The sequence below is a fragment of the Mustela lutreola genome, chromosome 2 (genome assembly GCF_030435805.1).
Source record: "Mustela lutreola isolate mMusLut2 chromosome 2, mMusLut2.pri, whole genome shotgun sequence".
NCBI lineage: Eukaryota > Metazoa > Chordata > Mammalia > Carnivora > Mustelidae > Mustela > Mustela lutreola.
Window position 1 is genome coordinate 130,312,470 of NC_081291.1, and position 13,825 is coordinate 130,326,294.

Below are 13,825 nucleotides of genomic sequence, written 5' to 3' on the forward strand. Positions count from 1 at the left end.
TGCAACATAATTTGGGAAAAACCTATTCGGAATCTGTTCAAATTTGCTTCAGTTTTAAAACTAGTTAAAATGCTCTACTTCAGCTGATTTCTACTAATTTGTTTTCCAATAGCAGGGATACATAGAAGAGTGAGTTTAAAAATACACTGAACAATATTTTATGAATGAATGTCTGTGATTATGGCATGAGTACTACCAGAATGCTAATTTAAGTAGAGCAAAATTCCAAACTCTAAAATTTCTACTTTCTTTCTTGGACAAATTCTGATGCACCCTGTTCTTACATAAATTTCTGAAATGCTACATATTAAACCTGTTCCAGTCCTGATGAGTATTAAACATTTTATTTAAAGATTTTAAAGTAAAAAAACGGGTACACAAACACAGATTACATTATGATGACAAAGGCAGTATTCCACATGACAAAAATCAAAACGAAAGTTAAAAAGTAAATGTACAGGTACTAAACAAGCATAATACCTGATATGCAATTCAGGCTGCAGACACGTAAATGATCTGACCACAGACATGCTTATGCAAAATAAATTTTTTCTTAGAACACCAAAATCCCATTCTGTCAGCTGCCTTATTCCCATTGAGTATTTTGTGAGAACTTCTATATAATATAAAAGGAACTGGCATGGCACTTAAAAACTACAAAAAAACAATGCAATTAAAAACATATTTGTAATGCAGTTTTGTATAAAATATACATGGTAAATCTTATCTGTTAAAAAAAATTTTTTTAAACAAAAAACCACCCTGAATAATGGTTAAAACCTTATCACAGAAAAATGTTCATCATTTGTAACACTCCTGATAGAAAATAGATGGGATTTTTGGGGCGTGGGGGATGGGGGATATCTAACCTGAAGAAGTCATTTGAAATTTATTTAAAATTGTAGATAAGATAGTAACTCACTGCCTACCCCTTTCTCAAAACTTATCATAAATATTCTAATATATAACTACAGGACATGAAAGAATAGCTCCAAGAAAGTGTTTCTCAAAATAAGGTTCAAAGACCCAACAGAATTCTAAGGTGGGCCCAGCAATGTGCATTTTAAACAATGTCCCAGGTGATTGTTCCCCATTCTGAAATTTGAGAACTAATGCCCAAGGGAAACAGTACCACTTAAAAGCAAGATCATAAATACATTTCCGACATGTCAGAATTTTCTATGGGTTTATGGTTTGCAGTGAATATTGCTTCTTAAAACAAGTTTTAGGTATTAAGAAAAACATATATACCTGTTATATAAACATGGGCACGTATATAAACTTTTTCTTTTTGAGGTTTTCATTGCTTTCAGATTTAGTTATTTCAAGAAAAATGAGTATATGGCCAGAAACTTCAGAAAAATTACATTTCTAATAAAATGTAGCATCACAAAAAGAGATAATTTATTAAATGCCTATCAATTTTAAATCATTCTAGTTTTAAAACTAGCTAGCTTTCCCCCAAATTCAATTTTACCAAGACTGGACAACTGTAAGTAACTTAGATGATTATGGTTACTTTTTATATCCCTTTTCATTAAAAAAAATAAACAGATGCCATCACTGGCATCCCTTTAAATAATAAATTGCTAAACACTAATATTAATAAAAAATAATCTGAAGAACTCTGCCTTTGAAATGTATTCCACTCTGATTACCTGTGTTACCTACTTAATACAAACTCACTTAAGGAGCTGGAAACATTGTGCATATATGTGCGTGTCCCTAATATTTATTCGTGTTTTTTTTTTAAATTTCACTGAAGACTCCATAAACAGGGTCCAAAAGTAGGGATGATGGGGCTTTGGTGAAGAAGTGAGTATGGTTAAGCCACTATTTGGAAGATAAATTCTTTTTCTGTATACTAAACTATAAGAAAAAATAGCATACATTCTGTCGCCACTGGATAATGGAATGTTTTTATAAGTCTGATAACGAGCGCTTCCTTATTATCTAAATCAAATCACAAAAAATACCTATGGGATTTGCTAAGAAAGAAATCTCACCATTGCACTTTTCTGTATCTATTTTAAATGTCTATTTTTTTTCTTTCTATATGCTAAGACATGCTCCATTCAAAAGCATCCTGGCTCTTTGCGTGCCATTTATTAACTTACCAGTTAAAAAGGGGTAAGCTCAGAAGTTAATGCCCCTATACTAAAGAAATCACTCTAATAAGTTTTTCAAAAACAGCTAATGATTGGAATCTGATGCTTAATAAAATGTGCCCATTTTTCTCCCTCAAGCAGAATGCATATTCCCTAATTCAAAGCAAGAGTCATCTTTTATTACCAATTTAATAACTGCTGCCTTAAAAATCAGTAATTTAATTATCCAAGGCAATAAAACTTACAGCTGAATTTTTAAACACAAACAACTCAGAAAGTAATAGGAAATATAATAAATTGCTGTTTTTTGAATCATATTTTTATATCAAAATTAAACACTTCAAGGTGAGGTGACGAATGAAAAAATTACGGAGGCTTAAGATATAATCCCACCAGGTGCCTTAATGCTACGGATTCTCTGTTTAAAGGCGGTGGTAAGTAGTTTCTTTAAACAAAAGGACAACTTCATTACTCATCAGTAGGCTGCTGGATTACCAATAGAGTTAAGTGTTGACACTGTCTGGAAACTAGTTTCATTTTCTTTTTCACAGTTAGATGTAATAAATTGACTCTCACAGCCAATAATAGAAGATATTGAGTGCTTTTTTGTAGGTGAAAAATATAAAATGGTTCATTGTATCCCAGGTGGTAACAAGTTTATTCATGCATTAAATGGCAACACAAGCAAAATGCATAGCTGGAAAATGAGGATCAGACACATTCTTCTGCAGACATCAAAAGAGGATTGATGTACTCAAAACCTTCGAATTCAGACTGATCGATCTTCCTCACGATGTCACTGTTGAAAGAAAAATACATTAATTTTCATAAACTAACCAACTTTTTATTTAATTGGTAAAATAAAATTAAAAAAATAAAAGAAGGCTAATTTACATAAATTATGGAGGGGAAATCTATTAAGTGTTTAGATTAGTTCCAAAACATTTTCTAGAAGAACCAAGAGCACTGAAAATAAAAGAAGACTAACAATCCCATAAGCAAGTTTAGAACTAAAAGGTGGTGCAAAACTGAAGGCTAGGAATAAAAAAGTCACAAACTGTCACAAGCCTAGTTAATTTTAACTTTTGACCTGAACAACATTCCTCTCTATAGGTGAACATACAGGTCTGAATTAGCATTCAATTTAGTCATCACCTCAACAGGAAGGTGATGACGGCAAGACCCAGAAAAAGTTAACCTTCTGGTTTAACCCAGAAGGGGCCCCTTGGTGGATCAGTCATTAAGTGTCTGCCTTTGGTTCAGGTCATGATCCCGGGGTCCTGGGATCCAGCACTGCATCCGGCTCCCTGCTCAGAGGGATGCCTGCATCTCCCTCTTGCACTCTCTCTGCTTGTGTTCCCTCTCTCACTGTGTGTGTGTGTGTCTCTCTCTCTGTCAAATAAATAAATAAAATCTTAAAAAAAAACACGCAAATATGGACAGGTACCCAGAAAAAAAAAAAAAGGCAATAGGGACAGGTACCCAGAAAGACACTGCAAGGAGGTAATGGGTCGTAGGGTGTAAACACGCTGGCATTCTGCTATACTGGGTTTCTAATTTAATATGCAGTAAGAATAGTACTACTGAGTATTTTAATACTTAAATGCACACACTAGGGGCGCCTGGGTGGCTCAGTGGATTGAGCCGCTGCCTTTGGCTCGGGTCATGGTCTCGGGGTCCTGGGATCGAGTCCTGCGTCGGGCTCTCTGCTCGGCAGGGGGCCTGCTTCCCTTCCCCTCTCTCTGCCTGCCTCTCTGCCTACTTGTGATCTCTCTCTGTCAAATAAATAAATAAAATCTTCAAAAAAAAAAAAATGCACACACTATACGGCAGAGCACGAAGTTACACAGGATACAGTCCCTTCCTTCAAGGAGGGAAGGAACGTCATAAAACAAAAAGCTACAAATGAAAGCAGTACACCCTGAGTTTCATACAGGACAGCTAAGCCTGGATCGAACCACAGTTCTAAAATAAAGGGTGACTTCTGGTTGGAGAAATCGAAAACACCAGCATCCACTACATAAACATATACTGAATGGAATCACGAAAGATGATGTTGGGTCTGAGAAAATGCAAGTAATTTATTCGAGTTGAAAGCACAGGAACAGAGGCATGACAAATGACAGGTGATCTGAAAGGAAGATAATGGCTAGCTCAAGCCAGTGAGGTTTACCCTGAGGAGTTTCACCTTGGTTCATCAAAGATCTGGCTACACCTGAACTAGCTCAGAAAGAAAGAGAAGATTCCAGTACATAAAGATGAAGGATGCATACAGAGGAACAGCATGAACAAAGGTAAGAGCACACCATCAGGGAACGCAGAGTAACAAGACACAGAGCATAGAGAGAGAGACGGCCAGGGAGTCAGGCAGAAGGAGAGGGTGGGAGGCTCTAACTGCTGGCCTAGGGGACAGATTTTATCTGCTAGGCAAGCAGGAGGTCCCTGGAGGCTTCCGACAAGGGGGTGACAGAACTGGGAGTGCTACTTAGTGAGATGGGCTGAATGGGTGGCAAAGCCAAGAAGATGCCCAATGAGGAGGATGGGGTCGTGTTCTGGGTATGAGCTGAAAGAGATACGAACTGGACTCATGGCAGTGGGAACGAACATGAAGGATCTGACGCAAGTCGTGAAGTAAAGGAAGAACAGACAGGATTTACTTGCCGGCTGAATGTGTTACAGTTTGTTAAGGAAAAGGAAGGGTCCATAATCATGGACATTTTGAATCTGAACAAATACGTGATGACATAGGGAACAGAAAAAGGTAAATAAAAATAACAGATTGAGAACAGAAAAAGAGACCATAAAGAATCATTACTTTTCTTTCTTTTTTAATCTCTGTACCAACATGGGGCTCGAAATAACAACCCTAAGCTCAAGAGTCGTGTGCTCTTCTGACGGATGCAGCCAGACATCTCAAGCATCGTTACTGAAAGTATTTAGGGGTTTGTGTTTGAGGTGCTTGTCTGGCGAACTAGGGGAGACGTTTAAATCAGCAGACAGAAATGCAGCTCAGGAGAGGCAGTGGGTGGAGAGGCGAGGTGCTCCAGAACCCTCGTTCTCTCATTCTTCACAGTGGCCTTGCAACACAGGCAGGAAGAGAACAAACAGGCTCAGAGAAGTTAGGACATTCAAACCCAGGTTACCCAGCGGGGAAGAGGTGGTGTCAGGACAAATTCCTGTCCTTTGATTGAATCTGGTGTGATTTCTAACACATGATGCTGTCAGAAGTAATGATATTGGTACATCTCTCCTTCAGTAGACAGGAAGCTTTTCGGGAGACTGACCTACATCTTAATCGTCTTTGAATGGCTAATACTTAGCACAGTGCCTTTTGCTCAACAACTGTTTGCCAATTTTGCTGGCAGTCACTGAAAGAGCTGGTGTCAATATTGTGGGGCTGGCTGAAATCCCCAGACACAAACTGCACACAGCAAAGAGAAGGCTGTTGTGAACTGAACCGTGGAACATCCCTGCCTCAAGGGGACAGGGAAAAAAGGGTGACAAGTGGTCACAGAGATGCCACAGAACCAGGATGGCTAGGGCCAACCAAAGCAAGGCTGTGAGCGCCAAATGCTGTACAGACGTCAGGGGAGATGACAATGAATCACACGAATCAGAATACGCTTTAAAAGTCAGAAATTAACAAATCAATTCAACCTTCAGACGCTGGAGGAACAGGTTAAACTGCGAGGAGTTGAAGTGCCCAGAGTAAGAAAGCACAAGACAATTGACGTTGACTATTCCGAAGGAGTTCGAGAGAGATGCTGCTTATTTATTTTCTTTTACCATGAGCATCTATTAATTATTTTGGGAAGAAAATGAAGTAAGAAAATGTGACGGTTCAAAGATGTGCTAAGATTCAGGGGGAAAACTTGGATTTTGGAGCATGTTGGTGAGTAGCAGAAAAGCAGCCGGAAAGAGAAATTAAAGGAGGCAGAAGAACAGACATAACCGACAAAATGAAATCCTAGCAGAGAAGCTAAGGAAACAGACGTAGGGAAATGGGGCACCCCCTGCAAACGAGGGACATCCAAGCACCCAGAAGAAGGAAAAGGAGGTAAGAGAGCAATTGTGAGCCTCGCCGTGGTCTGGTGAGCGATGAAAAGGGAGCAAGCTCAAAGCAGGAGGTCCCAGTCCTTGCAGTCAAGGTAAGGCAAGGCTGATCCACTGTGGTGGGGGACATAGGGGTAGGACTGAAGGCTTCTAAAATGTAGAGACAGTCTGGAACAGCTGCATGAGGCATGTGAGAGGAATTAGAAGATGTGAGTAAAAATAATGCCGAGGAGGAAGGGCTTCCTCGAGATGAGAGAACAAATCTGTAATGACAGGTCAGTGATCAAATACCCCCAAATTATTCTAAACCACTCTTTTAAAAAAAAGCAATCTGGCAATACACATCAAGAGCCTGAAGCATGTGATCCCCTTGGACCTAATTCGTTTTGTTGGAATCTATCTTAAGGTGACCTACAGGGACTCAGACAAAAACGGCCATCGGCATAGCAGGGCAGCCCAGGGCAGCGGCAGGGGCATGGGCCTTGGGCAGACGTGGGTTTGCGTCCTGACGCCACTGCCTGGTGACTGTGAAACTCTGCTTCACCTCTCTGAGCCTCAGTTTCCTCGTCTGTAAGACGAAGAGGACAGCAAGTCGATTTACAAGGCTGTTGTGAGAATCTGAGATAAGGCATGGGAGGCAAAGTAGAATAGGGTGGCTGTTGTAACTTAAAAGACTGTCATAGATTCAAATACCCCATAACTGAATGGCTAAATAAATCATACTATAATTTGATAACGAAGCACTGTGTAGCCACTAACAGTGAAACTTCCAAAGAACTTTAGAAATATTTCAGTCTATGGAATTACTTACTCATCATCTGGAGTGAGCTGGACAGGTTCATTAGTAAACTGAGAATCGAAGTTGTCCAAACCAAATTCCCCAGAAATATTTGGTTTAAAGGGAGGTACCACCTGCTTTTGCTCCATCTAGAAAAGACATATTAGATGACAGCTCAAGCCTACGTTCCCAGAAAAATTCCACCTCTACATTTCTCCTCTGCCCTCAGATGCCTCCTCGTCCTATCCCAGTGCGTTCATAGCAATGGCTCTACAGTATTCACAAGGATGGAAATCATTTACAAAACACTGATGCGGGCCTTACTAATATTACAACAACCTGGTCCATTAAATTAGTATTCCAAGCTATTACTGTTTTAAAGCTTTTTAAAAAGCACTTTAAAGAGTGGTTTTAAGTTACTGAAGCTGTGATTTGTTTTTCAGCATTCTTTCAAGATAATAAAATTTGGCCCAAGATAATAATGAAACCTAACATAGAAAACAATGAAAATTTACATACCATATCCCAATCAACATTTCGAAAAAATGGGTGTCCCTGAATATCAGCAAATCCTGTTTGTGGATGACAACCTAATCGTTCCTTTGGGTCCTATGGTGGGAAGAAATGTTTCAAGAAGTGAGTGGGTATCATGCTTTAGAATAAATCATCTTGTGACCTGGGTTTCATGTCTATTATATGATACTTCTATTTCTGAAATCAGTATGGTCTACCTTTTATTTCTATGTAACATAATACAAGACTTAAATGAGTATCTGAAGCTTGTGACAAGATTTCCTTGTGGCTTTCTCTTCAGCTATCATGTGATTCTAGTGGACATAGGTCCACTCCTTGCTGAAGAAAAAGGGAGGAAAGAGCACCAGAATCATTTGAGTGGCTTCCTGATATTTCTTTGGCATAGGTTAGAGTGCTAGTCAAAATATACAAACCCCAAACTTCACAAGTCTGTTCTTGGCTCATTTTAAAAGCCCTATGCCCAGGGTGCCTGGGTGGCTCAGTCGATTAAAGCCTCTGCCTTCAACTCAGGTCATGATCCCAGGTTCCTGGGATCGAGCCCCGCTTCGGGCTCTCTGCTCAGTGGGGAACCTGCTTCCTCCTCTCTCTCTCTGCCTGCCTTTCTGCCTACTTGTGATCTCTTTCTCTCTCTCTGTCAAACAAACAAACAAACAAATAAATAAATAAAAGCCCTATGCCCAATTACAGCAACAAGCCAACATCTGTGTACAATAGTGACACAACCATTAGGTGACTCACTGGACCGAGGAGGGACTGCAACTTATAAAAAGTCATGGCTTATTCATGACTGTGAATGAGACCATGTTACCATCCTCCTTTCCAATAAAAGACATTTTGTTTTGAATATTAAAACCTCTCACCTTCATTTTTCAGTGTGTTGACACTTAGATTTCCATTTTATTTTTTTTTTTTTTTTTTTTTTTTTTTTAAAGATTTTATTTATTTATTTGACAGAGAGAAATCACAAGTAGATAGAGAAGCAGGCAGAGAGAGAGAGGGGGAAGCAGGCTCCCTGCTGAGCAGAGAGCCCGATGCGGGACTCGATCCCAGGACCCTGAGATCATGACCTGAGCCGAAGGCAGCGGCTTAACCCACTGAGCCACCCAGGCGCCCTAGATTTCCATTTTAAATCTTTCTTCAAATAAAGTACTCAAAAGCCTCAATTTCTTATTTTATTTAAATTCGTCATTATCTTATCTACATGTACCTGAGAAGGTAAATGCACATCAATCTACCTTCTAACCTACAATTTATTTAAAGTAAGATTTACGATTTGCCAAGATTGCTGTGATACAGTAAGCAGCATATCCGGGGCCTGTCCCAGGTCCCTGACGGAGCTCCTAAAACCCTTGTAATTTCCTGAATCTCAGAAGTGTCATTTTTCATAACAAATCGCTTTTGATTATACCTTAGTTTATGCTAATAAGGTGACTCTTGGTGGGCCTGTCATAGCTTCAGGATGGGATCTGGTTGCCAGAGGAAGCAACCGTGTGATTACTAGAGTTGCAACTTTCAGCCTCCTTTTCAGAGGGGCTGGAAATGGAGTTCAATCACCACTGGCCAGTGATTTAATCAGTCATGCTGAATGTCATGGAACCACCACAAAACCCTCTGAACCCCCTGAGCTCCTGGGTTGGTGAACACCCATGTGCTGTGAGGGTGGTGCACCCCAACTCCACAGGGACAGAAGCTCCCGTGCTTTCAGGATCCTTCTGGACCTTGCCTTGTGTATCTTTTCATCTGGTTGTGCACTGTATCCTTTATAACAAACTAGTGATGGCAAGGAAACTATTTCCCAGAGTCCTGTGAGCCATTCCAGCAAATTCTCAAACCTGACGTGGGAGGGTTGTGGGAACCCCCAACTTTGCAGCCAAGTCACACAGAAGTGTGGGTGCTCAGTACTTGTGACTGGCCTCTGAAGTGAAGACAGTCTTGTGAGCCTGAGCCCTTAAACCCCTGGAATCTGATGTTAACTCTGGGAAGTTAGTGCCCCCAAAAATGAATTGTGGGACACCCAGTATGTCTGGAGAGCTGGAGAATTGGTTGTTGGTGTGGGGGAAAACCTACACATTTGGTGTTAGAAGTGTTGTGAGTAAAAACTGTTCAGAATCATAATCTTAGATCCCAAAACTCTTCTAACCTACCAACAACAACAAATAATTGAATGATCTTCAGACTTTTAAAGGCCAATGATAGCACTTCATTTCTTCTGAATTTTATCTTGGGCTTTTGACATGATCATCTGTAGGGAATACTTTGAGTAATAACCCAAAGAAAACTGAGTACTGGAGCTAGGAGTACCACTGAGGCTATCCCCAAAGACTATAATTTTTCTCTCATTGTGTACCTGATATATATCATTTACTTAAAAACACCATATGTAATATATAGCTGGGGGTGAATTACATCGCCAAAATGGAAAGGACAACTCATCTCACGATCTGACGCTGTCAAATTATTCTTTGGTGAAGAGACAAATTCCAGACCTAACTGAATCACATACTCCGATGTTCTGGAATGTTACATTGCCTGACCCTCTACTTACAGTTTCGTTTACATACAGATAAACCACTAAAGATTGTTATATGCGATTTATACCTTGTTGAGAAAACTCTTCAGGACACTTGCAGCTTTTACAGAGAGAGAACGCGGTATGCGTATTTGCTTTTCCAAAATAACTAGAAAGACAAAATTACGGCATTATATATTTAACTTTTACATGGGTTCAATCTTTACATTTTTATTACAAGAACATAAGGCACTCTAGCGGAAAAAATAAGACATGACATATATTACTTCAGTATTTGCTTGTTTGTATCCAGTTCGAGTCTCTGTATTTCCAATCGCAGGCCTGTTTTTTTCACCTTTTGATTCCCTTACATTCTTGGTACCCTACTTTATCTCCATATTGTTCTTGGACTTATGAACTCACCCTCAGGGTGCATGTGAAAAGACTGTCCTCTCTAGCCACAGGATTCCTTCCTCTACTCTCTATGATACACAATCTAAAAGAAACTCTGTTTTATTTTTGAGTATGAGAGAGTAGTTGGCAAATGGACTGAAGGTAGAGAGGGAGGAAGATGTATCTTTTAAAAAAATTGAAGACTCACATATTAAGAAGTACACTGTCCAAATTATTTTCCTCTTTCTTACTCAAAGTAAAAATGTGAGCCATCCTCATTCATGCTCTAGAATAGGTTATTCACGGAGAATCTCTATAAAATACTGTAAATTACCTTGGAAGAGATAATCCTCTGTGTTTTGATCAGGGTTATCAGAGCTTCCAACAATATCAAATGGAGATCTTCCTGCCATCATCTCAAACATTAGTACTCCAAGGGCCCACCAATCGACACTGAAACCTTCAAAAAAGAAATTCTTTGAAGTAACAAATGATCTCTTCTGCATTCCCAAAAGTAACTTGAGATTCATTCTATTATATAATGAAAAAATAAACATAAAGAAAAACTAAACTCTAAATGCATTGTAACTATCATGGTAGGCAATGACAATTATAGGAATAATTCAGTTTTCAAAAAGGGGAGGTACCAAAAAGATAGCTTTAAAAATATAATATTGGAAGGACCCCTGGGTGGCTCATTCATTTAAGCACCTGGCTCTTGGTTTCAGCTCAGGTCACAATCTCAGGGTCACGGGTACCAGCTCAGTGCAGTCTGCTTGGGATTCTTTCCCTCTTCCTCTCCCTGTGCCTCTGCCCCTCCCCCTACCTGCATAGGCTCGCTCTATCACTCTCCCTAAAATAAGTAAATAAAATCTTTAAAAACAAATTAAAAAATAAAATATTGGAAATGAAACAGAAGTTTCTTTTCTCAAGTATGCCTGTAATTTCAGACTCATGATCTGTTTCTAACACGTTGTTTTTGAGGATATAATTAAATTGTACTTGAGAATAACTTTCGTTGGTCTGAAACCTGATCTTTTGCTAGCTGATTAAAGATCCTTGAAGGACCTTGGAATCAGATTATGAGCAGCTGTCAGAAGTACCCATCCTCCTTTACATCTGCTGAAATCAGAGGGTCAGAACCCAAGAAGTCAAATGTATGCTTAAGATAAATATATCCTCTGGTTCCTGACCAGCAGTCAATCTTTCCCTCATTTTTCAGATTCCTGGAGGAAACACCCCAGGAAATAGAAACAATCTTCTAGGGGTTCGTGACTCTGGAGTCACATGGCTAAAATTTAAATCCCTACTCTGCCACTTTCTAGCTGTAGGACCTTGGACAAGTTATTTAAACTTTCTCTAAAAATGGGAATTAACCAGTGCTTACCTCCTAGGATTATTGATAGGCTTAATTAATATGTATAAACTGCTTATATTAGTACCTAATACTTTTAGTGTTGCCCTTAATAAAATATTATTCAAATCTGTACCTTCAACTACTGATAAGGTCCCACTGTCTCTGATTTCATAGTTTAGGGTTTTCATGTAGGTTTTAAGGGAATCAAGAAAGTTTATATTAATAAGATTAGGATTTAAATACTATAATATAATACAGTGCATTTGGTACCACATTTAACCACCCATCTAGCACACAGCTAAAATACCACCTATTTATTTCTTACCATAATCTTCTCCTCTTAAAATTTCAGGAGCAATGTAATTGGGAGTACCACAAAAAGTGCTGGTTGTATCTCCTGGCCGTAATCCTTCCTTTTATTAAAAAAAAAAAAAAAAAAGAGAGAGAGAGAGAGAGAGAGAGAAATAATATAGTAAGACAGGAAATTATCTTCTAAATTCATCTCTTTTATTTCATCATCATATAAACTCAGCATCTATGGTAATATATAAAGCTTAAGTAAAATACCACTAGCACAGTTGTCCATATTATTAAAATCACAGGTTGCCATTAAATAGCTTAAAGAAAACCTGTCCTCATTAGCTGTTGGTAGAATTCAGTTAAGATAAAAATTACATTTGAGGGACGCCTGGGTGGCTCAGTCATTAATCGTCTGCCTTGGGCTCAGGTCATGATCCCAAGGTCCTGGGACTGACCTCACATCGGGCTGAACTGATAATATAATCTCCAATCATGATAGGTGATTTTAACACATATTTATCAGAAAATGACAAATAATACAGACAAAAAAAAAATCTAGTAAGCAGAAAAATATTTAGATAAAAGCCAGAGCTAAATATAATATAGAATATGTGTAATCTATGTGCGTGTGAGGAGAGAGGGAGGAGGGAAGGAGAGAGGGTGTGAAGAACAGAGATGCCCTGCATACAAACAAGAGATTATATATCCTTTTTTTTTTAATGAAGATTTTATTTATTTATTTGACAGAGAGAGAGAGAGAGAGCAAGCACAAGTAGGCAGAGCAGCAGAGGGAAAGGGAGAAGCAGGCTCTCCACTGAGCAAGGAGCCTGAAGCAAGACTTGATCCCAGGATCCTGGGATCATGACCCGAGCCAAAGGCAGCTGCTTAACCAACTGAGCCACCCAGGTGCCCCTATATATTCTTTTTTAAGTACATGTGGGATACTGATCAAATACTAAGTCACAAAGGAAACCTCAATATATTTTCAAAGAACCTGTATCATTTAGACCATTTGCGGGCCACAGTAATTAAATAAGAAATCAACAATAAAAAGATAGTTTAAAAACAAGCTAGGGGCGCCAGGGTGGCTCAGTGGGTTAAACAGCTGCCTTCAGCTCAGGTCATGATCCCAGAGCCCTGGAATTGAGCCCTGCATAGGGCTCTCTACTCATTGGGGAGCGTGCTTTCCTTCCTCTCTCTCTGCCTGCCTCTCTGCCTACTTGTGATCTCTGTCAAATAAATAAATAAAATCTTAAAAAAATAAACACAATCTAAATAATACTAAATATACAATTAAGCAAGCAAGAGAAAGACAATTCATTTTTGTGAGTTTCATTGTTTAAGTAATGCATACCCATTATAATAACTTAAAAAATACACAAAGGTGAACAAAATAAATGTGTAATGCCACATAAGAGAACAAAGCATATAGAATTAGACAATGCTATACTTTAGAACTTTAATTAATGTTACATTCTAAACATATTACATGGTCATGAACTTCTGGTAAACATTTTATTGATTTCACAATGCTCTGTTCTGTGGTCATGCCATAGTTTCCCTAATCATTGTTCTTACCAGTGGCCACTTAGATTATTTATAATATTTATCACGAACTACAATAAAAAAACCGGGTCACAAACTTTTCCTCATAGACCAAAATATGTACTCAGAATATCACAGAGGCAGAAGTACTAGAGAGAAGAGTGTGGCTGTACATCTTTAAGAATCCTGATATATCCCCACCAACTGTTATCCACAAGATCGTAACAATGCATACACTCACCAATGAT

General features: G+C 38.9%; 1 protein-coding gene across 1 annotated transcript in view; it reads right to left on the minus strand.

Annotated features, from left to right (window-relative positions):
• Positions 1–328: 328 nt before the first annotated feature.
• Positions 329–13,825, minus strand: part of PRKCI (protein kinase C iota) — a 67,854-nt gene continuing 54,357 nt past the window's right edge. The window contains exons 13-18 of the mRNA XM_059163498.1: positions 12,058–12,145; positions 10,710–10,835; positions 10,072–10,151; positions 7,459–7,548; positions 6,973–7,088; positions 329–2,907 (exon numbers count right to left, since the gene is read on the minus strand). Coding sequence (XP_059019481.1) covers positions 2,820–2,907; positions 6,973–7,088; positions 7,459–7,548; positions 10,072–10,151; positions 10,710–10,835; positions 12,058–12,145 — 588 coding nt within the window. The 3' untranslated portion in view covers positions 329–2,819. The remainder of the gene's footprint in view (positions 2,908–6,972; positions 7,089–7,458; positions 7,549–10,071; positions 10,152–10,709; positions 10,836–12,057; positions 12,146–13,825) is intronic.